General features: G+C 43.6%; 1 protein-coding gene across 3 annotated transcripts in view; it reads left to right on the top strand.

Annotated features, from left to right (window-relative positions):
- Positions 1-20808, top strand: part of ngef (neuronal guanine nucleotide exchange factor) — an 83960-nt gene that overhangs the window by 18648 nt on the left and 44504 nt on the right. For all 3 annotated transcript variants that reach the window (XM_068042068.1, XM_068042069.1, XM_068042070.1), the window contains 2 exons: positions 942-1095; positions 18999-19340. In XM_068042068.1, coding sequence (XP_067898169.1) covers positions 942-1095; positions 18999-19340 — 496 coding nt within the window. The remainder of the gene's footprint in view (positions 1-941; positions 1096-18998; positions 19341-20808) is intronic.

The raw sequence follows: 20808 nt of genomic DNA, 5'->3' as shown, positions 1-20808 counted from the left end.
TTGTCTGTTTGAATCAAGCCCGCACTTGAACATTCCCTCCTCCATTTCCACCACCACAACCACTAAACCTTTTTCCAAGCCAATTAAGGGGGCATCCCCGTCAATATCAGGGCCGGTGAATGTTTCCCTTCAGGGGCAAGTTCGGGACCGGAAGTGGTCTCGACTTACGTTTCCGACCCCTGGAAGGGAAAATCCTGCTCTATATTTACAAGCTGAGCTACCTTAAGGTGACCTTAATAAAGAATTTAACAATTCCATCATTATTATCAGATGGATACTCTTGATAATATATCAGGACTATTTTTATAGTGTACAGTATGTGAAGTTAGCACTGGTACGTGTATTTTTGTGTTCTGGTGCAGCATTCTTGAGTCTGAATTTTGAAGTCACTAAACTGAAATTTAAAGTTTATTCCCTGGTATGAAACTGGATTCATTTCTTCATGTTCCAGTGAATAGATTAGTTTTTATCACCATTGCTACTCATTATCAACAAAATAATCAAATTTAGTCACAGGTGTATCTATGATGTTGAAATCAGCACTGGATAACATACTTGCTAAGTGTTACAACAATCTCAAGCTACCTTTTATACTGATTTGATAGACTCAACATTATAATTTCACAAAACCCTTGCTTTTTCACTTTCCATTGGAAGTACATATTTGTCCATTGTTTATTTTCTGGTGGAGTCTAGCAAATGTAAATGTATTACAAAGTTCTTGATCCAAATCTTTTCCATTGTAAATGTACAAAAAATACTTTTCAATCAAGATACAAAGTAAGTACGTGGACTCCTAGTGTCGATGCCCTGATGAAAACTGCATTTATATCATGACAGAAAAGTGGTTATACATTTACTAGCTTAGTCCTGTGTTGTTGTATCGCAACCTGTGCAGTAAGTTAGCTATATTGAACTTTTTATGGGTTTTATCTTATTAGATAGCTACAAGACCATGAGGAATGATGGCCTGCAGGAAAGACCAAATGATCTAGTACGTGCTCCCAAATCTTCCGATTCATTGCCTTGTTGGAAAATTCCAACTATCACCCCACAGAACCTGCAGAGATCTCCACTATTCAGCAACAACCTTAGGTGAGAACATGGGTAAACAACTCTGTTTGAATTGTGCAAGGTGAAAATACAGGAAATGTGTGATGTACTTTTGACATGTTTCATCAAAATGTTTCAACTGATTCCGATTTTCCAACAAGTCTTCCAGCATAAGGATCCCGATTTTAATTCAAGGAAAACCGGCCTGACCTTGGCAGTGTGAGGCATGGGCCTCATTCACACGCCTCCAGTCAGTTGCCCATCTAATACCAACCAGAAACAGCATTTGGCTATTTGGCAGGAGTGGAATATGAAGAGGCTGCTGATGGAGCACTGAAGGAGGTAGTCTCATGGTAGGGTTAAACATAAAGCTTTTATAAGAGGAATTGCAGTCATTTCATGAAGTGTGTGACAGTGTTGCCAATGTTTTCTGTGAATGTGCATGCTGAAGGTTATTGCCTGCGGACTTATACAAGGAGCAAAGATGATTCCAGGGAGTAGACTTGAGGAAAGATTTTGCTTTTAACAAGTTTTGAAAAGTTTTATGCTCATCAAAGTGAATTCAACCTGTCCTATTTCAAGTACCAGTGTAAGCATTAGTACTGCCAGGTTAGGTGTGTGTGAGGATAAAAGCTCCTTTTCTTTTCAAAAACTATATTCATACAATTTGTAAAAGTACATTATATAACAGTTCAACTTCCACAAAGTGCAATACAGTTCAATTTCTTTCAATACTGTATGTGGCAATCTGAGGTGCCTCACTGCACTTACAATTACAGGTTATTTTTACATAATACATTTACATTTCATGTCAAACATTCTCTGGTGCATACAGCCTGAGGAGTTCCAGCCCTTTGGGGAATGCCCTAGACTGTGGCCTTTCCCCATTGAGCCTTTGCGGGCTGCCCCAAGCTTTAGTGAGTCCCTCAGCATGTAGTCTTGGACCTTGGAATGTGCCGTTCTGCAGCAGTTGGTCGAGGGCAACTCTTTCCACTGGAAAACTAAAGAGCGTCTTTCACCGAGTTGATGGTCCTCCAGCAGCAGTTGATGTTTGTCTCGGTGTTCATCCTGGGAACAGCTTGTAGAGCACTGAGTCCTGTATTATGGAGCTGCTCGGCACAGTGGTGCAGTGGTTAGCACTGCAGCCTCACAGCTCCAGGGACCCGGGTTCGATTCTGGGTACTGCCTGTGTGGAGTTTGCAAGTTCTCCCTGTGTCTGCGTGGGTTTTCTCCGGGTGCTCCGGTTTCCTCCCACAAGCCAAAAGACTTGCAGGTTGACAGGTGACATTATAAATTGTCACTAGTGTAGGTAGGTGGTAGGGAAATATAGGGACAGGTGGGGATGTTTGGTAGGAATATAGGATTAGTATAAATGGGTGGTTGATGTTCGGCACAGACTCGGTGGGCTGAAGGGCCTGTTTCAGTGCTGTATCTCTAAAAAAAAACCACTGCATCTCTTTCCAGACCTTCTTTACAAAGGCACATTCCAGTAGGAGTTGGGTGACCATCTCTTCCCCATCAGAGCCACTTCAAGTGCAACGTACGGAAATGCTGGGCCTCCGTGTCTGCATGAAGGATCTGACAGGAAGGGCCCTACTCACCACCAGTCAAACTACATCTTGGTGCTTCTTTGAAATTCTGCCAAATGCCTTTGACAGTCTGCTCAGGGAAACATCCAACAGGATCAACCATCTCCGTTTTCCGCAGAGCTCCAAAGGCGTTATGTGTGGACCATTGCCTGATGGGCTTGTGGTCAAAGGTGTATTTCTGTACAAAATTTTCCATGAGGGTCAAATGATATGGCACAGTCCAACTGAATGGAGTGGTCCATGGCAATGTGGTCAGACCCATCCTTCACAACACTGGGGACAGACAGAACCTCAGTATGTAGTGAAACTTGGTGTTTGCATACAGAGGCTCTATGCACGGCTTTGTGCAGCTGCAGACAAAGGTGACCATCAGGATGAGAGCAACATCGTGTACATTTTTCCCCCAAGAGGAGTCTAGAGACTTGTACATTGTGTTGCTGCAGACACGGTCCATTTTCGATCTCCAGATGAAGTGGAAGATCGTTTGGGTGACTGTCATGATGCAGAGCGGGGTATGAGCCAGACCTGTGCCGCATGCAGCCAACACTGAGAGCGCCTCACGCCTAATGACCAGGTTCTTACCAGGAATGGAGAGGGAGTGTTGCTCCCTCATACCCAGTTTCTGTTTCACTTTGGCTATGTGCTTCTCCCTGTTTTTGGCGCATGCCCTGGCCCCGCCGAAGCATATTCCCAGCACCTTCAGGTAGTCTGACCTCGGTGAAAGGGACAAAGGATTGGTCAACCCAGTTCCCAAAGAAAATGGCCTCGCTCTTGCCGCAATTTACTTTGGTTCCCGAGGCCAGTTCAAACTGGTCACAGATGCTCATAAGTCTGAGAACCGACAACGGATCTGAGCAGAAGACGGTGACATCGTCCAAGTACAGGGAGACTTTGACCTGAGTGAAACTGGGCAGGGAGGCTTTGACCTGAGTGAAACTGGGCAGGGAGGCTTTGACCTGAGTGCCTCCACTTCCTGGGATTGTCACCCCTCTTATGCCCACATTCTTCCTAATGAACTCAGCAAAAGGCTCGATACAGCACACGACCAAGACAGAGGAGAGAGGACAGCCTTGCTTGGCTTCAGATTTCATCCAAAAGCTTTCATGATTTCCACTCATTAATTGAAACTATACTACTGATGTTTGTGTAGAATAGTTGGATCCAATTGTGGATTCTCTCCCCAAACCTCATTTTGGAGAGCACATCCGGCATGTGTGCGATGTTTTGTCAAAGGCTTTCTCCTGGTCCAAGCTGATGAGGCGAGTGTCCACCCAGTCTTATCCCTGAGTAGGGTAAGGTGATCAGAGATCTTCTTGCAGGGTACAGTGCAGGTCTGATCGGGGTGGATCACCAACTCCAGAGTAGACTTGATCCATTGGCAATGGCATTGGACAGTATCTTATTGTTCACATTAAGCAGTGAAGTTGGCCGCCAATTTCTGATTTCCTCCCTCTCCCGCATCCGCTGTAAATGAGGGTGATGATGCCTTTTCTCATGGATTCTGACATACTGCCAGCCAGAAGCATACTCTCGTACACTTCCAGCAGGTCTGGGCTGATCCAGTCCCACAGAGTTGAATACAACTCAGCTGGTAAGCCGTCACTTCTGGGGATTTTATTCATCTGGACGGTCCTGACAGCCTTTGTTCATAGTTGGCATTTTGTCCAGACTCTCCCGCTTACTGTCATCTCAGATCTCCATGATAGAGGACAGGAAGGACTGGGAGACCATGCTGTCTGTGGGCTTCACATCGTACAGCCTGGCATAAAGGATTTTCTGATCGTTAGAAAAATGAAATACTGTGGATTTTTTAATTCTTTCATGGGATGTGGGCGTCACAAGCAAGGCCAGCAATTGTTACCCATCCTGAATTGCCCTTAACAACTCAGTGGCTTGCTAGGCCATTTCAGAGGGCAGTTGAGAGTCAACCACATTGCTTGAGTCTGGAGTCACATGTCGGCCAGACCAGGTAAGAACAGCAGATTTCCTTCCCTAAAGGATATTAGTGAACCAAATGGGTTTTTACAACAATCGATGATCATTTCATGCCACCATTACTGAGACTAGCTTTCAATTCCAGATTTTTATTAATTAATTGAATTTATTAATTCATTGAATTTAAATGCCACAAGCTGCACCGGTGGGATTTGAACCCCTGTCCCCAGGACATTAGCCTCATTTTGGAGAGTATGTCCGCCATGTAGGTAGCTGAAAATCTGAAATAAAAACAGAAATGCTGGAAATACTCAGCAGGTCTGGCAGCATCTGTGGGGAGACAAACAGAGTTAACATTTCAGGTATGTGACCTTTCACCAGATGTTAAGATACGGTTCTTGTGAGGTGACTCAAGACAGCAATTTTTGGATTTCACATTTAACTGTACATTTGCTGTACCATTTACCCGTCTAAAATAGCAAGTGCAATTATCCTTGCCATTATAAATTCTAGCCCAATCTATTGTAAACAGAGTTAATGTTTCAAGTTTGTGGCCTATCATCAGAACAGTTCTCCTGTAAGTGACAGTCAGCCAGTAGGAGGCAGTGGTCAGAGGAGAACATGACGTCAGTGGATCTGACCAAGAGCACTTGGAACACAAACAGGAAGTCTATTCTGGAATGAACGGGCCCGTCTGTTCTTGACCAGGTGTGTATATGCGGACCTCCATCTGCAGGGTTACTTTAGACATTGCGCAGCTTGGCATCTTTCACTGCTTCCATCAGGGGTCTGGATGTAGCATCCGGTTTGCTGTCAGCCTTGCCGACTGTCCAGCTGCATTGATGATGCAGTTAAAGTCTCTGCCTAGAATGTCTAGACTGGATGGGAGCTGCTGGAAGACGGCCAGCTGCTTGTTCTTAAGAGCCGGGGCGTTTTAAAAAATTTGTTCATGGGATATGGGCACCACTGGCTAAGCTAGCATTTATTGCCCATCCCTAATTGCTCTTGAGAAGGTGGTGGTGAGCTGCCTTCTTGAACCGCTGCAGTCCTTGGGGTGTAGGTACACCCACAGTGCTGTTAGGAGGGAGTTCTAGGATTTTAACCCAGCAACAGTGAAGGTACAGCGATATAGTTCCAAGTCAGGATGGTGTGTGGCTTAGAGGGGAGCTTGCAGGTGGTGGTGTTCCCCCATGCATCTGCTGCCTTTGTCATTCTAGGTGGTAGAGGTCGCGGGTTTGGAAGATGCTGTTGAACGAGTCTTGGTGAGTTGTTGTTTCTTGTAGATGTACACACTGCTGCCACTGTGCGTGAGTGGTGAAGGGGCTGAATGTTCAATGTTGTGGATGGGGTGCTAATCAAGCAGGTTGCTTTGTCCTGGATGGTGTTGAGCTTCTTGAGTGTTGTTGGAGCTGCACCCATCCAGGCAATTGGAGAGTATTCCATCGCACTCCTGACTTGTGCCTTGTAGGTGGTGGAGAGGCATGGGGGAGTCAGGAGATGAGTTACTCTCTGCAGAATTCCCAGCCTCTGACCTGCTTTTTTAGCCACAGCATTTATATGGCTGGTCCAGTTCAGTTTCTGGTCAATGGTAACCCCCAAGGATGTTGATAGTGGGGGATTCAGCGATGGTAATGCCATTGAACATCAAGTTAGATGGTTAGATTCTCTCTTGTTTGAGATAGTACTTGCCTGGCACTTGTGTGGCGTGAATGTTACTTGCCACTTATCGGCCCAAGCCTGAATGTTGTGCAGGTCTTGCTGCATATGGGCACAGGTTGCTTCATTATCTGAGGAGTCGTGAATGCTGCTGAACATTGTGCAATCATCAGCGAACATCCCCTCTTCTGACCTTATGATGGAGGGAAGACCATTGATGAAACAGCTGAAGATGGTTGAACCTAGGGCAGTACCCTGAGGAACTCCTGCAGTGATATCCTGGGACTGAGATGATTGACCTCTAACAACCATCTTCCATTGCACTAGGTATGACTCCAACCAGCGGAGAGTTTCCCCCCAATTCCCATTGACTCCAGTTTTGCTAGGGCTCCTTGATGCCATACTCGGCTGCCTTGATGTCAAGGGTATTCACTCTCACCTCACCTCTGGAGTTCAGCTCTTTTGTCTATGTTTGGACCAAGGCTGTAATGAGGTCAGGAGCTGAGTGGCCCTGGCGGAACCCAAACTGAGTGTCAGTGCGCAGATTATTGCTGAGCAAGTGCCAGTTGATAGCACTGTCAACGACCCCTTCCATTACTTTACTGATGATCGGGAGTAGACTGATAGGGCGGTAATGGGCCGGGTTAGATTTGTCCTGCTTTTTGTGTACAGGACATACTTGGGAAATTTTCCACATTGCCGGGTAGATGCCAGTGTTGTAGATGTACTGGAACAGCTTGGCTAGGGGTGCAGCTAGTTCTGGAGCACATGATTCAGTACATTAGTTAACCAGAGCGGAGCATTTTTGTGCATTACATCTGTTATGAGGAGGCAGCGGCCTACCACCTCCTTAACTTTGGCAACGGTAGTTACCTCCCCACAGCAGAATGCCCAGGCTGGAAGAACGGCAATTGTTTCCTCTTGACCAGATCAATGGTCTGTGCGACCACCATCCATTGCCAGTAGATGCTGAGGTGTGGGATTCATCACTCCTGCAGAAATAGGTCGACTTTGATCTTAGTGAGTTGCCCCAAGATGGAAACATAGTGGCCTTAACACTATGCGTGTTCATGGAGGCAATTTTTAATCACCTTTCAGGTGTGTAATCTATCAGTCTGATTATGCTAGTCCCTGCCCTTGGCTATGATCCTGCATACCCATTGTGTTCACGAACTATTGCACTGTCGTTTGACTGAGATACCAGTCCTAGTCTTCCATGGGAACAGTGTTCCGCCTGGGTGACATCGAGGGTGGAGGGGGGAGGGGAGGCGGTGGTCAGAGTGGTGTTTGTGTAACTGGGAAGGTTTGGCTTGTCCCCAGATAGAGCAGAGGGGAAGGACAGCACTTTGGCAAGGACTTTGTTGCTCCAAGCCTCCCAGAGCTAGTGCGCGCTGGTCACTTTGTGCTGCCGGCTTCCTGGAGCTTGTGCGAATTGTTCCCAGTATTTTTGGGCGGGGTGCGCTGGTTGCATCGCTGTTCCCAGCTTCTCGGGGCTGGTGTGCACTCAGCGCTTTGCTGTTCCCAACCTTCTGGGACTGGGGTGCGTTGGGCTGCTCGCTATTCCCAGTGTTTTGGGCCTCAGTGCACGGGGCCCTTTGCCACTTTCAGTGTTTCGGAACTGGAAACCCTTTGCCTCCTTTATTGACTTTGCATTTTTCTGCTTTTTCTGTTGATGACAGCTTTCTTGCAGTTCCTCGTCCAACAAGATGCATCCGCTGCTGTCCGTTTGAGACATCAGTTGCTTCTTGCCATTAGTTTGGATGAGAGCTTTTTCCTTTTTTTTGTGTATTCTTCTTTGTGGTTTTCCTTTTAACCACCTGCCAGTCTCCTTATTGTTCCACTGCTTCCTCTCTTCCATCGACTCTGTCTACTCTAGAGGAGGCTGAGGGGTGATGTTCTGGGTTTGGCAGTTTGCTGAAGTGTCTTTCCCATTTTTGCCCCTTGTCCACTGAGGGCCTTGATGGAGGGTGGGGTGTTAATCTCCTTTGAAGTGGCCTTGTTTGTCCCTCCTTTAATTGCCTGTGCATAGGTGGCACTGCACTTTGGGCAGGCCTTGTAGAGCTGACCAGCCTCACTACACAGGTTGCAGCACTTGCTATCCTTGCATTCCTTTGTCTGATGATAATGTTTTGCTGCAATTGGCGGCCACATGTCCGGCTTTGCCACAGGTGCAACACATTCTGCGTACACCAAGTAGTTCGACTTCCTCCGATGGTGAAGCTGGAAGGATGGTGGAGGATGGCTCCCTTGCCGTTCACCTTCTAGATCACTTTGACCTGACGCATGCTGGTCCAAATCCCAAAAAGGTCATTGACTTCACTGCTGTTTCCAGCCATCTTGTCGCATCTGGCAAGGAACATAAGTGCATCCACGGCAGGGATATGGAAGCTATATATGTGGATCATCACCACGCAATTTCATTATGATGGTAGCAGCTCCGCAGTGAGGATCAAAGCGGTGCCTGATTTTCTTTCTTCTTGAATACTTACAGAGACTTCATCACTCTTTGGAAAAAGAAGTTTCTTCTGAATTCCCTATTGGATTGCTTGGTGACTCTTATATTAATGGCCTCCAGATATGCTCTCCCCCACTAGAGGAAACATGCTCTTTGTATCCACTCTATCAAGATCTTTTAGAATTTTAAAGACCTCTATTAGATCACCTTGCAGCCTTTTTTCAAGGGAAACGAGAACCGACCTGTCGATCCTTTCCTGATATGTATACCCACGCATTTCTGATACCATCCTTGTAAATCTGCTCTGCACCCTCTCAAGTGCCTCTGTATCATTTTTATAATATGATGACCAGAACTGCATGCAGTAATCTTAAGCGTGGTCTAACCAAGCTTCAATACAGGTTCAGCATAACTTCCCTACTTTTCAATTCTATCCCTCTGGAAATAAAGCCTACGACTTGGTTTGCCTTTTTTCTTTAAGAGCCTTGCTAACCTGTGATGCAACTTTTAGTGATTGGTCTATTTGTACCCCGAGATCCCTTTGTTCCTCTACCCCACCTAAAGTCACACCTTCCAAGTAATAAGTGACCTTCCTAGTCTTCCTACCAAAATGTACTACCTCACATTTATGTGTGTTGAACTCCATTTTTGATTCCAAAGGCAAGCAGGAGATGTCCGCAGCTTGAAATCCACAGCAGTCGAATAGGATCCTCTTCACAAAGAAGATGTCCATCGGCATGCCTTTTTCTGTCTTACACACTCCTTGGCTTGGAGCTCAGGTGTTGATTGCAGCCATAGCTGAACATTGAGTTTTCACTGTATTGGCATTAGGCCTGAGCCAGCATGAAGATCCACTAATCACAAGAGAACTCAAATGTCGTTGGTGTTAGTCTGAAGCTAACGTTGAGATCAACCCAGAAACAAAAGAAGTTCCTTTTACTTGACACCAACTAAGTGTCTAAGTATTTCAGCCCCAACCTCAGAAGAGCCCACCCTAATGTATTCAGTGAGACAGTGTTTCTATTCCATTTCTAATATCCTGTGGCCTGTCTGGTTAGATTGCTATTTAGTAGCAAATTAGGAACAGTTTTGTACACAGACCCACGCCCATTAGGAATTGGATTTAGACTGTCCAAACTCATTTTACATAGAATTACTTAGAAGTACTTACATCACAGAAACAGTCCATTTGGTCCAATCAGTCCATGCTGGTGTTTATTCTCCATTCGAGCCTCCTCTCATCCTTCTGCATCAAATTATATTAGGATAACCCTCTATTTCCTCTCCTTCATGCTTGTCTAGCTTCCCCTTAAGTGCATCTATACTATTCGGCTCAACTACACTAAATGGTAACGTGTTCCACATTCTCACCACTCTGAGTAAAAAGTTATTTCTGAATTAGCTATTTGATTTATTGGTGACTCTCATATTGATGGTCTCTAAGTTTTACTCTTTCCCACAAGTGGAAGCACTCTCTCTGTCTACTATATCAAAACCTTACATAATTTTAAAGATCTCTATTAGGTCACCTCTCAGCCTTCTGTTTTCAAGTGAAAAGAGACCCAGTCTGTTCATCCTTTCCTGATAGGTATAACCTCACAGTTCTAGTATCACCCTTGTAAATCTTTTTTGCACCCTTACCAGTGCCTCTGTATTCTTTTTATAATATTGTGACCAGATCTTTACACAGTACTCCAAGTATGGTCTAAGCAAAGTTTAATTCAAGTTTAGCATAACTTCTCCTCTTCTCAGTTCTATCCCTCTAGAAATAAACCCTAGTGTTTGGTTTGCCTTTTTTATGGCTTCATTGACCTGTGTCGCTACTTTTAAAAACTATTTATACTTCCAGATTCCTTTGCTCCTCTACCCTACCTAGATCCTTATTTTCCAAGTGTTATGCAACCTCATTATTTTTATTAACAAAATGTAATACCTCACACTTGGCTGTATTGATATTCATTTGCCAATGATATGCTCATTCTGCAGGTTTATTAATGTTGTCTTGTAATCTGTTGCTGTCCTCCTCAATATTGACTATCCCCTTCAATTTGGCATCATCTGCAAATTTAGAAATTGTGTTTATGATTCCAAGGTCTTCATTGTTAATATACATTGTCAACAGTTGTGGTCCCAGCACTGATCCATGTCAGACCCCACTTCCCATCTTTTGCCATTCTGAATAGCAAGCCTTTGCTCCTACTCTCTGCTTTCTGTCTTGCAGCCAGCTAGCTATCCATTGTACTACTTGTCCCCAACTCCACATGCTCTGACCTTCTCCATTAGTTTATTATATGGTACTTTATTGACAGCCTTTTGGAAATCCAGATATATTACATCCACTCCATTACCTTTGTCTACTCTTTTTTACCTCTTCAAAGAATTCATTGAGGTTGGTTATGCAAAGCTTGCCCTTTTGAAATCCACGCTGACTATTCATTATTTAAATTTTTGGTTTCCAAATGTATTTGAGAACATAAGCAATAGGAGCAGGGGTAGGCCATTCAGCCCCTCAAGCCTGCCCCGCCATTCAATAAGATCATGGCTGATCTGTCCCAGACCTCAACTCCTCTTTCAGGCTTCCTCCGCATACCCCTCGACTCCCCGAGATTTCAAAAATCTATCTACCTCCTCCTTAAATACATTTAGTTGGCTAGCCTCCACAACTCTCTGAGGTAGAGAATTCCAGAGATTCACCACCACCTGAGAGAAGAAATTCCTTTGCATCTCAGTTTTAAATGTGTGCCCCCTTATTCTGTAACAATGTCCCCTAGTTCGAGATTCCCCCACCAGTGGAAACATATTCTCAACATCTCAACAATTCAAGCCCCCTTAAAATCTTATATGTTTCAATCAGATCACCTCTCATTCTTCTAAACTCCAATGAATAATGGCCTAACCTGTTTAGTCATCTTGATAAGACAACCCCTTCATCCCAGGAATCAGCTTAGTGAACCTTTTCTGAACTGCCTGCAATGCTAGTGTATCCTTCCTTAAATACGGGGACCAAAATTGTACGCAGTACTCCAGGTGTGGCCTTACCAACACCCTGTACAGTTGTAACAAGACTTCCCTATTTTTAAACTCTAACCCCCTAGCAATAAAGGCCAAAATTCCATTTGCCTTCCTAATTACTTGCTGCACCTGCATGCTAACATTTTGTGCATCATGTACAAGAACACCCAGATCCCTCTGTACTGCAGTATTTTGTAATCTTTCTCCATCTAAATAATAATCTGCCTTTTTATATTTTCTCCTTTAGTAGAGATTCTATCTTTCCTGCCACCGATGTTTAACTGACTGGTCTATAGTTTCCTGGACATGGTCTATCTCCTTTCTTAAATATAAGTATAATGTTAGCTCTCCCCTAGACCTCTGGCACTACATCTTTATCTAATGAATTATTAACTATGTGTAATAGTGTCTCTGCTATCTCTACCTTAGATTCTTTTAAAACGCACAGATGCAATCCATCCAATTTTATCCCCTTTGAGTTTGATTATTTAATGGCCTGGATTTTGCAGTGGTAATGACAGTGAAACTGTCGATGCTTGCCATCATTACTCCACTGAAACTGACAGCAACTCCTGTGAGTCGTACTTCTCCCAGTCTGCACTTGATGCTCTCCAGAAACTTCCTGTCATGGATAAGTTAGCTGAAGAACCCTCATCACAAGAGCTCGAGAAGGCCATAGACCGCCTCACAAACAGAAGGGCACCTGGCAAGGATGGAATCCCAGCCGAACTGCTCAAGTGTGGAAAGTTCCATCTATTGCCACACCTTTATGACCTTCTCCTTCTCTGCTGGAAAGTAGGCTCTGTTCCACAGGAGATGCGTGATGCCAAAATCATCACACTATACAAGAACGAAGACGATAGAGGAGACTGCAACAACTACAGGGGTATCTCACTCCTTAGTGTCACGGGGAAGGCCTTTCCTAGGGTTATACTTAAAAGACTCCATTTACTTGCAGACCAAGTGTACCCGGAAGTGCAGTGCGGTTTCCATGCCAGCAGATTTACTGTGGACATGATAATCTTCATACACCAGCTACAAAAGGAGTGTAGGGAACAGAGCATACCCCTTTACCTTACTTTTATAAATCTCACTAAGGCATTCAACACTGTCAGCAGAGCAGGGCTCTACAACATTTTGGGAAAAATTGGCTGTCCACCGAAGCTCCTCAGTCTCATCCACTCCTTCCATGACAACATGTACTGCACTGTACAGTTTGATGGCTTCACTTCCGACAGTTTCCAAGTGAAGAATGGACTGAAACAGAGTTGTGTCCCAGCCCCCACTCTGTTTGGCATCATCTTCTCCATGCTCCTGACCTTTGCCTTCCCTGCAGATATGGAAGGAGTCTACTTGCACACTAGGTCAGACGGCAAGCTCTACAATCTATCAAGGTTGAAGGCGAAGCCAAAACACATTGCGTCCTGATCAGAGAACTCCTCTACCCTGATGATGTTGTGCTATTTACTCACACAGAAATTCAGCTACAAAGACTCATGGACTGTCTCTGCCGTGCCTGTAACTTGTTCTCCTTGATTATAAGCATCAAGAAAACTTTGGTCATGGGACAAGATGTTGCATCTCCACCCCTGATCACACTAACACCCCAATGGAAGTGGTTAGCAAATTCTGCTACCTTGGGTCCACGGTGACAGACAATCTAGCTCTTGATGCAGAGCTCAATACACACATAGAGAAAGCAGCTACCACCTTTGACACGCAAAACGTAAATAACACTAAGCTGACCCTTAGGACCAAGCTGATGGTTTATAAGGCCTGTGTTCTCAGCACCTTGCTATATTGCTGTGAAACATGGGCAACTTACAGCTACCAGGAAAAGAAGCTCAATAATTTCCATCTTTGCTGTCTGCAGCATGATATGGGTATATTCTGGCAGGACAAAATCATAAATGCGGCAGTCGTCTCAAAGGCAGAGCTCCCAAGTATGCTAGCACTAATCAAAGAGGTGGCTTCAGTGGATCAGACATGTCTGCAAAATGGAAAACAGGCACGTATCCAAGGACCTTGTGAATGGTGAGGTGAACGCTTGCAAGCTTGACATGAAGGCCTTACATGTTGACTATCGCACCTGGGAGTCACATCCTGTGGACTGGCATGCACTACCATGACGACCAATGGCTATTGTAGCTGGGCAACAGGTGCCAAAGCCGAAAACAACAATTCACAGTGTCACTTGGCAGCTTCACATGCAGCACTTGTGGCAGAATCTGCCTCTCGAGGATTGGCCTTCACAGCCATCAGCAAAGGTGCACCAAGAGAAGACACCCCACTTAAATGGATTATATGCTGCGTGTCCATCATCTTTCATAGATGGAAGGATGCCGACCAACGATGGTGAAACTGTCAAAATTTGCCATAATTATTCCAGTGAAACTGACAGCAACTTTGGGAGTCTACTCATGCACAGAATAGTGTGAAAATCCAGAAGTTGCTGTCAGTGATTTTGCGCTTCTCCTGATATTGAGGTCCCCCAAGAGTACAATCCCTAAGCGTCCCCTTTTATGCTTTGTCTTGTTGTAAATTTTCTTGAAAAAGTTATACCTTGTTAAGGAGAAGTAACATCATACTAATTTTATAATTACTGCTCAACATTCTCATAGGCCTTGAAAATCTTTTGTGGAATGACAAATTTCTATCACTAAAAGAAATTTGCACATATTTTTATTTTTTTTTTAAGTTTGTTTCTATTGATATTTTAGCTTCTGTCTAATCCAATCATAATTAGTTATTTTTCTATCTGGAAACTTAAATTAGAAGTGAAAAATGAAGTGCTTCACTTTCCTGGTCTATAGTCTTTGAGAATATTTCAATGTGATTTGCTACTTACCCTGCTTGCTGACATCACTGCTGCTGCATGCCTGGAGATCCCCATAACTTGGCAGCAGATTTAAACTGATGTCAGGAAAGGGAGACTCCACGCCACAGAAATGGCTAGATCTTTGTAGGCAGATTTCTTCAAGGTCAGTGGCAAGCACTGTTGTTTCACTACTGACTGTAAAATCTAGCCCATATTGCTTCCCCTCTTATTTTAAATGCTGTTATATCATTTTTAATCTCATCTTCCAATATCATGTCCACCTGATCTGTCTCCCTGATGAATAATGAAGCAAAGTGATTATTTAATATTTCTTTCTGCCTTTTCAATATCGTTGCCTGTGACTTTATCTTGACTGACTATGAGCAGTTGTATTCTCATCCGAACTTAGCTTGTTTTTATTCATGTGTAGAATATTTTACTATTTCATTTTATGTTCCTTGATAATTTAATTTTATAGTTCTTCTTTGCTTTTCTAACTTTTTTTTGACTTCTCTCCTAATCTCTTTGTATGGTCAATGCTGTAGAGGGGTAGAAAAAATTGAGTGAAGGGGATAGTTAAAAAGAACCCTAACAACACTTCTAAAAGAATTCTTGGGCTCTTTAAGGTGCTACACCAAGTGGAGAACATAAAACACTGTGAAAAAACAAAATGCTTGAAATCTAAAATAAAAATGCTCGAAATACTCAGCAGGTCAGGCAGCATCTGTGGCGAGATAAACAGCGTTAATGTTTCAGGTTGATGACCTTTCTTTGCTGATTTTACATCTTGTTGACTTTAAATCTCTAACCTTTGCGTGTTCTGATGAGAGGTCAATGACCAGAAGCATTAACTCGATTCCTCTCTTCACAGATATTGTCTGGCCTGCTGAGTATTTCCAGCATTTTTTATTTTTATTGTAAAACATTGAGATGTCTGCAGTAATTTCAGATAAAAGTTCAATTATTCTATCAGCTACAAACTGGTGACAGATTCTTTAGTCAGAATTCTTTTTGCCAGTTTGAAGTTGCTTGTTGGATTACTGAGTCTGCTGGTACTGTCCTCCAGCTAATTCCACTTAAATACATCAGCTGTTCTTTGTCCTACTTTGAACAGAAGTAAAAATAACAGAATACAGAAAAAATTGACTTCCTGCATTTTAGCTTCCAGCTACAGATTCCAAATTTACATGTTGCAATCTAGTGTTTCAACTTTGACTGATTACCCAAGTGTTTATTTTTCCATGTACTTTTCGTTATTTGTTCTTGTAATAGGAGCATCAGTATTGCCATTCCTAATTGCCCTTGAGGAGGTGGTGGTGAGCCGCTTTCTTGAATTGCTGCAGTCCATGTGGTGTAGGTACACTCACACAGCTGTTAGGGAGGGAGTTTCATGAATTTGACCCAGCGACAGTGAAGGAACAGCGATATAGTTCCACGTCAGGATGTGAGTGACTTGGAGGGAAACTTGCAGGTGATGGTGTCCCCATGCATCTGCTGCCCTTGTTCTTCTAGGTGGTAGAAGTTGTGGGTTTGGAAGGTGCTGTCGAAGGAGCCTTGGTGAGTTGCTGCAGTGCATCTTGTAGATGGTACACACTGCTGCCACTCTGCATCGATGGTGGTGGAAGTAATTGTTGAAGTTGATGGATGGGGTGCCAATCAAGCGGGCTGCTTTGTCCTGGATGGTGTCAAGCTTCTTGAGTGTTGTTGGAGCTGCACCCATCCAGGCAAGTGGAGAGTATTCCATCACACTCCGGACTTGTGCCTTGTAGATGGTAGACAGGCTTTGGGGAGTCAGGAGATGAGTTACTCACTGCAGAATTCCCAGCCTCTGACCTGCTTTTGTAGCCACAGTATTTATATGATTGGTCAAGTTAAGTTTCTGGTCAATGATTACACCCAGGATGTTGATAGTGGGGGATTCAGCAATGGCAATGCTGTTGAACATCAAGAGGGGATGGTTCGATTCTCTCTCTGAGGAAATAGAAAGTTGGGTCCTCTGACTCCTTCCTCATTAAGAAATTCAGTAGTAAGCTTACCAATCAAGATGAGTACTACTGCTTCGAACAGTACATCCGTAGCAGATACCTCATGAAAAGAATTATCATCACAATAATAGTTTTATGGGCATCAGGAGATGAAGTGATGAAATGCTTAATATCCCCAATAATTATGGACAATGGTAAAGGTTGTTGGCTGATGAACACACCAATACTTTCATCTCAGTGGTCTTCTTTTAAAACTCTGCAAATTATATTTGTTTCAAAACACAACACTTAAATATAACTTATTCCAATATCCTCCTTGTGAAGGAAAAAAAGTCAAAAATCCCAAAATGTGACATATCCATTAACTACAGTGCTGTTTTCTTTCCTTTGTCCAACTTTCTATCCAGGTAGCCACATTCCCTTTAATATAAGGTGCAATGGGGCGGCACAGTGGCGCAGTGGTTAGCACTGCAGCCTCACAGCTCCAGGGACCCGGGTTCGATTCTGGGTACTGCCTGTGCGGAGTTTGCAAGTTCTCCCTGTGACCGCATGGGTTTTCGCTGGGTGCTCTGGTTTCCTCCCACAGCCAAAGACTTGCAGGTGATAGGTAAATTGGCCATTGTAAATTGCCCATAGTGTAGGTAGGTGGTAGGGAATATGGGATTACTGTAGGGTTAGTATAAATGGGTGGTTGTTGGTCGGCACAGACTTGGTGGGCTGAAGGGCCTGTTTCAGTGCTGTATCTCTAAATAAATTAATACAATTTTATCAACAAGCACCTGATCTGTGGAACCATGAGCACAAACCAGCCAATGGCTCTTGACTTAACCATAGCCTCGAATTGTCATGCTGCAGGACCCTTTAACACTGCCTTAGAGGTTAAGATAGATGCTTGTGGGAAGCATAAACACTAGCATAGACCAATGGGCTGAATGGCCTGTTTCTGTATTATAAACTCTGGCCAGAATTTTATGGAGCCACTTGAAATGCGTTCAGCTGGGTGGTGAGGAGGGCGACTTGTATAATCGGAACAGAAGACGTCGGACCAAAAGTTGTTTCCAGTTTTTACCAATCGTGGCCAACATGGAGGGCAGACTTTGCACATTGACATGGCAGGAGAGCAATTAAGGTATTTAAGAGGCCAATTAACTGGACTTTTACAGCGCATTTTGGATTTTACTAATAGAAAACAGGAACCACGGGTCTTCAGAGCCTCGCCTGGTTAAAGGAGACGGCAAGCAACTGAGAGCTCAGTGCTGGCTCTCTCAGCCAGCCATCGAGAGGGCCAACATGCCATGCTCGGCAGGGTGATGCACAGAGGGCAGGGAAAAATGATGGCAGAAAGGGGGAAAAGTGTCAGCACTGTGGGGGCATGCTGCAAGGATGCCAGTGGGGCAGTGGCACTTTCTGGAAAGAAACAAATCAGGCAAGGGGGTGGGGGTGCTGTCTGGACAGAATGGCCTTGCTCTAGGATAGAGGCCACCTGCTAAAGGACTCATCCACCCAGGCTTCGAGGCCCCTGAGGAGCAGCTGAGAGGGAGGGAGATGCAGACACCAGCAGAGACACATCAGCAACGTCAGGACCAACAAGAAGGTCAGCCTCAGGCTGGGCAAGCCAGAGAAGGGCACAGAGGGGCATGCCAAAAGTCTCCTGCATGCAGAAGAGGCTATCCCCAGGAGAGAGTTCAACATCCAAGGCTCAACTACCTTGAGATGCCTGAGCGGCAGTATCAAAGAAGACAGTAACTCGCCAGGGAAGCAAGATGAACTGAGACCCTTGGGGCTTGGTGGACACCTAGTGCCACTGGCATTGAGGATCACCATGGCTCTCAACTTCTACGCCTCCGGATCTTTCCAGGGATGCATCGGAGACATTATTGGACCATAACTTTTGTGCATAAATTAGGTTCCCACCTATGTATAAGCGGGCAACTTCAAAGTCAGTGAAGATATTGTTGGGCAGAAACGGTTTAGTAAGTGGACTGAGCCTAATCTTTATCCCTCTTATGGACCATTCTTGTTGGGAGACAGGTGTTAAAATCAGCTCAATTATGTCTGATAATGTTGCATTGTCCAGATGCTGAACAGAATCTGCAATTCACTCACTCAATTGACACAAAGGCAATTTTCTCCTAATCTTCATACAGTGGAAGAATAAATATTTTATCAAATGGTGTGACTTAGCCAAGTGATGTGTGATTTTTTTGGCAATAACCTGAGCATTGTGAGCCATATTTAGATGGCTGTTGATGGATATACCAGCAAGGACCCCAGAGATAGTGAAATGAGCCCCTTTTTACTTTGATTTAAAGTTGAATACAGTGACCATTTTTTTGTTATACTTGTAATTCTGAAGTTTAAATGGGAAAATGCTTTTTGTCATTATTAAAAATGATGTGCAAATTTAAAGTGACCTGTAACGCTTTCTTGTTTAAAATGTCTAGTTGTGTTTCAAATGTTGATGATGTAAAGAACACAATATCTTTTTGGCTCAGGTCATCGGTACCAAAGAACCCTGGACCTAAGCATTGGAGTAGCAGCGAAGCGACAATGCTGCCCAGTTACCAGGGGTCTTTGCCAGTTTTGGAACTACGTGAGGTACAAAAGGAAAATCACTTACAAAGACCTTATGGGAACCAAAGTTGTCAGTTGGCATCAAACCCTGAAAATCTTCTAAAGAAAGCATCCAATTCCATTCCAGCTCAGGGTAAAATAACTGGTACAGAGACTTTGGCCAATGACCTTGGATCCTGTACTCTCAGAGAAGAAGCTCAGCTCCTTGAAAACACAGGTTTAAAGGTATTGGTGAATGTTCCAGAGAAAGACAGCTCAAACAGGTAAGACATTTTTGAAAAACAAAGTAAATAATACATGTTTTGAAAGTATAGAAAAGAATGAGACTAGCATAATAAAATACTGCCACTTGACTTTCTGGTGCTGGATTCAAATCCAGTCAGACATTTTAAACTTTGAGTCCAAAATGAAATTTATTTAGGCAGGTTCAACTGAATTTCTGTTGGACATGCATAGAACAGCAGATAATTCTGAAAGCTTTCCCATTCTAACCATTTTGTCCTGAAAATGGTAATCTCACTTGGAAAGGCCATAAGGATCACTGGTGAGGTAAACAGAAATCCCACATTGAAATTTAGAAGGCATTTAACTGTACATCCAACCTGTGATGTGGTAACACACTTTACTGGTCAATGTTTAGATAGAAATAGATGAAACAGTTCATTAGAACATTATCCTTTCCTCTCTGGGGGCCAAGCGTTGACTTTAAGCCCAAAGGCGGATTCTCTGATTGGGCACTTGCAGCAAGTGCTGGTCCAGAATTCAATAATTTTAATGTATAGAAGATCAGGGATTGCAGGTTCATGATCTCCTGACCAGCACCCCATGAATACCACTCCTTGCTTCCAGTGCCCAATCAGAGATCAACCTGCTAGACCTCTCTGTCTGATGGTACTGACATACATAAGTGAAATGAGTATGGATGATCTCCATCCAGTTCCCAAGGAAGCATAGGTCTGTAATATATTTCAAGATACAACTCAACAAAATAATGATACCAAATTGGAAATCTCACTGAGATATGCTATAAAGAAAGATAGTTTAGAAAACTGAAAAATCCACATTGGTGCATTAGGGGTACCCTTATGAGATCAGAGTTAAAGAATTTTGAAAGGAAGATTCGAGAGAAATTTACTCTGCATTTGGCCCATTCTAAATCAGGCTCAAGGGTAGCTTCATGTTGATACAAAATAAAAGAGTGTTCAATTTACCAGAATTGGCATTTCTCAATTTAATGGGCAAGAATTTACTGTCCAAATAATGGTGAGGTTAATGGTGCTTGCTGTTATTTATGGGTAAATGGTCCAGCAACTGCAAGTGAGGAGCAGATGAGCGGTTAACTGTGAATATCCAAAATTGCTGTACAAGTTGTACAGCTCGGCCGTTAGCTTTGTAAAAATCGCATTTTGCTGTATGCCTCACCATTGACATGCATTGAACGGCATGAAGTTGTTATATTTACACGGTAGATACAAACAAAACTCACTACAGAAATTTAAGTCTTGTCATCACATGCATAAGTACTGTTTTAGCAACATGGTAATTGTTAATTGCAGCCTAATCAATCTCTCTATCACTGAGAAAATTAACTGTTATGAAGTGTGGAGTCTTATTTGTTCAGGTTTTTATTGTTGAAGATTTGAAAAATGTCATTCAAAATTTATACAGTTTTAAAAAAACTTTTCCTTTCCATTCCTTTTCTCTCTCACTTAATCCTATCTTTCTTTTCCT

Source organism: Heterodontus francisci, chromosome 11 (genome assembly GCF_036365525.1).
Source record: "Heterodontus francisci isolate sHetFra1 chromosome 11, sHetFra1.hap1, whole genome shotgun sequence".
NCBI lineage: Eukaryota > Metazoa > Chordata > Chondrichthyes > Heterodontiformes > Heterodontidae > Heterodontus > Heterodontus francisci.
This window is presented reverse-complemented; position numbering and strand designations above follow the sequence as displayed.